This window comes from Suncus etruscus, chromosome 16 (genome assembly GCF_024139225.1).
Source record: "Suncus etruscus isolate mSunEtr1 chromosome 16, mSunEtr1.pri.cur, whole genome shotgun sequence".
Classification (NCBI taxonomy): Eukaryota; Metazoa; Chordata; class Mammalia; order Eulipotyphla; family Soricidae; genus Suncus; species Suncus etruscus.
The window spans coordinates 78,383,266-78,386,239 of NC_064863.1; the positions used below are offsets into that span (position 1 = coordinate 78,383,266).

The window sequence follows — 2,974 nt, forward strand, 5'->3', positions numbered from 1 at the left end:
CCCGCGGCTGCTCTCGGACCCTGATCGCGGGAGGTAGGCGGTGCAGGTGCCGCAGAACCTGGTTCCTAGGCACCAAATGCGTCTTGGGCATTTTCCCTCCGGGGTCCGGAAGCTCTGAGATCCACAGCAGCCCCCCCATTTTCCCCGGGAACCACGTGCGTTTGCTGCCCCTCGGAGGGGTGCAGGGTCCCTTTAACCAGGGATTGCAGCGCTGCTCTTCCTTGCACCCACCCGTGCAAGTGTGCTTAGGAGATCAAGTGCAATCTCCTAGTACAGAACCGAGCTTTTTCCTCCATGCATTCTGTGCATTCTCTTCTTGATTGACCCTGAGCTCCCAGGGCCTCTTACCTAGCTGCGCCCTACAGCTTTAACTTCCAAGAAGTGCCCTCCTGAATGCAAGGTCTGCAAGCCAAACTCTGCAAGCCAAACTCCTCCTTTCCTCCCTGGGGAATGCCTGGAGCTACTGCTTCCCTGGCCTTTTGGGCCTCTGGGCCTCTGCCACTTGTGTCCCCAAAGGCTAGCAAGCATGCATGGTCAGTGGGGCAGGTTCAGTGGCCTGCATCTTCCACAGCTGGGGAGAAGGAGGGGGGTTCCCCAAAGACACTCCTTGTCCGGAGCTGTGGGTTTTAGTATGTGGGTGGGATCATTTGGAAGAGCCTTTCAAAGAAGTCAACCTGCTGACTTGCTCATCTCTAAGCTGGGCAGCTGGGGGGTGGATGGATGTGGTTGGGTAGGCAGGGAAACATGCTCAGACTTTCGTTTTTTTCTGTCCTCATAGTGCTCAAGTTGCTGCCTCTCTGCCTTCCAGTTGTCACCTGCAGTCGTAGACACCTACAATGCTAGGGAAAAGGAAGCGTGTGGTGTTGACCATCAAGGACAAGCTTGACATTATTGGGAGGCTTGAGGAAGGTGTTTCTTTCAAGAAGCTTTCTGTGTTGTATGGCATTGGTGAATCCACTGTCCGTGACATTAAAAAGAACAAAGAGAGGATAATAAATTATGCCAACAGCTCAGATCCCACCAGTGGAGTCTCCAAACGCAAATCAATGAAATCTTCCACCTATGAGGAACTTGACAGAGTCATGATCGAGTGGTTCAACCAGCAGAAAACAGACGGGATCCCTGTGTCGGGTACAATCTGTGCAAAACAAGCCAAGTTCTTTTTTGATGCTTTAGGGATGGAGGGGGATTTTAATGCATCATCTGGTTGGCTGACTCGATTCAAGCAACGTCATGGCATTCCAAAGGCTGCTGGGAAGGGAGCAAAATTGAAAGGAGATGAAAATGCTGCCCGGGAGTTTATTGGTAGTTTTCAGGAATTTGTTGAGACAGAAAATCTACAACCAGAGCAGATTTATGGTGCTGATCAGACCGGGCTGTTCTGGAAATGTCTACCATCAAGGACATCAGGTTTTGATGTGGAGCAGAATACTTCCAGTTATAGGTCAAGCAGAGAGAGAATTATTATCATGTGTTGTGCTAATGCCACGGGTTTACACAAGCTTAATCTTTGTGTGGTAGGAAAAGCAAAAAAACCCAGGGCATTCAAAGGAACAGAACTGTCAAGTCTTCCTGTCACTTACTTCAGTCAGAAAAGTGCTTGGATAGAACATTCTGTTTTCAGACAGTGGTTTGAAAAACACTTTGTGCCACAGGTACAGAAGCACTTGAAATCCAAAGGACTTACAGAAAAAGCCGTGTTGCTTCTGGATTTCCCCCCAGAACATCCGGGTGAAGAGCTATTATGTTCCCATGATGGCAGAATCATTGTGAAACATTTACCACCAAATGTCACAAGTCTAATTCAACCTATGAGTCAGGGAATTTTAACCACTGTTAAAAGATACTACCGGACAGGCCTTCTCCAGAAATACATGGATGAAGGGACTGACCCAAAAATGTTTTGGAAGAACTTAACAGTGTTGGATGCAATTTATGAGGTAGCAAGAGCTTGGAACATGGTTAAATCGAGTACTATTACCAAAGCATGGAAAAAGCTCTTCCCTGGCAATGAAGAGAAGTCAGGTATGAGTGTTGATGCAGGAGCCATTTTAGCAGCAAATTTAGCAACAGTTTTACAGAATACAGAAGACTGCAATCATGTTGACATTGAGAATATTGATCAGTGGTTTGATTCTCAGAGTAATGACTCAAGCTCTCAGGCATTAACTGATAATGAAGGTGCTGATGGTCTGACCAAATCTGCTGAGGAAAAGCCTTCCAATAAGACAAAGAAAACGGAACTGAATCCAGAGAAGCATATCAGCCATAAAGTTGCACTTGAATGGACTGAAAATTTACTGAACTACCTAGAACAACAAGAGGACATGCTTCTGTCCGATAAACTGGTATTGCGGAGGCTTCGAACTATAATAAGAAGAAAACAGAAGATCCAAATTAATAAAAGTCACTAATTCTGCTCTTCAGGGATTCAGAGTATTTGCATAATTGATTTGACATTATCTGTGGTGGAATTTAATTATGTTTTTTGAATGCTGTGTATTCCAAGCCAAATATATTTTATAAGTGATAAACTGGTATTGCGGAGGCTTCGAACTATAAGAAGAAGAAAAACAGAAGATCCAAATTAACAAGAGACATTAATTCTGCTCTTCAGGGTTTCAGAGTATTTGCATATTTGACTTGACATTATCTGTGGTGGAATTTCATTATGTTTTTTGAATGCTGTGTATTCCAAGCCAAATATATTTTATAAGTAATATTAGAATTAGGTGCCATTGGGGTTACTTATTGTCATTGCTGTTTAATGTTGATTCTAGTAATTTAGCATTGACATGTAACTTGTCTGTCTGCTGTTTTTAATCTGTATTATTACTAACTTGATCTTAAGGTATATGAAGCCAGGGATCCTATGTCTGCTTTGTGCCTAAATTTATTGAGTCTAATAGGAGAACATGTGCTTTAAAGGCTATCAATAAATCTTGCTAAAATTTATTTTTATGGTCTTCTATGA

At 43.8% G+C, this 2,974-nt stretch overlaps 1 protein-coding gene across 1 annotated transcript; it reads left to right on the top strand.

Annotated features, from left to right (window-relative positions):
* On the top strand, nucleotides 1-2,511 carry TIGD2 (tigger transposable element derived 2). Its single transcript, XM_049789761.1, has 2 exons — nucleotides 1-33; nucleotides 779-2,511. The coding sequence occupies exon 2, from the start codon at nucleotides 837-839 to the stop codon at nucleotides 2,412-2,414; it is 1,578 nt and encodes a 525-aa protein (XP_049645718.1). The 5' UTR covers nucleotides 1-33; nucleotides 779-836; the 3' UTR covers nucleotides 2,415-2,511.
* The last annotated feature ends 463 nt before the right edge of the window (nucleotides 2,512-2,974 follow it).

What these genes read in the sequence shown, in the direction of transcription:
- TIGD2 (XM_049789761.1), top strand. Translation starts at nt 837, where the DNA reads ATGCTAGGGAAAAGGAAGCGTGTGGTGTTGACCATCAAGGACAAGCTT.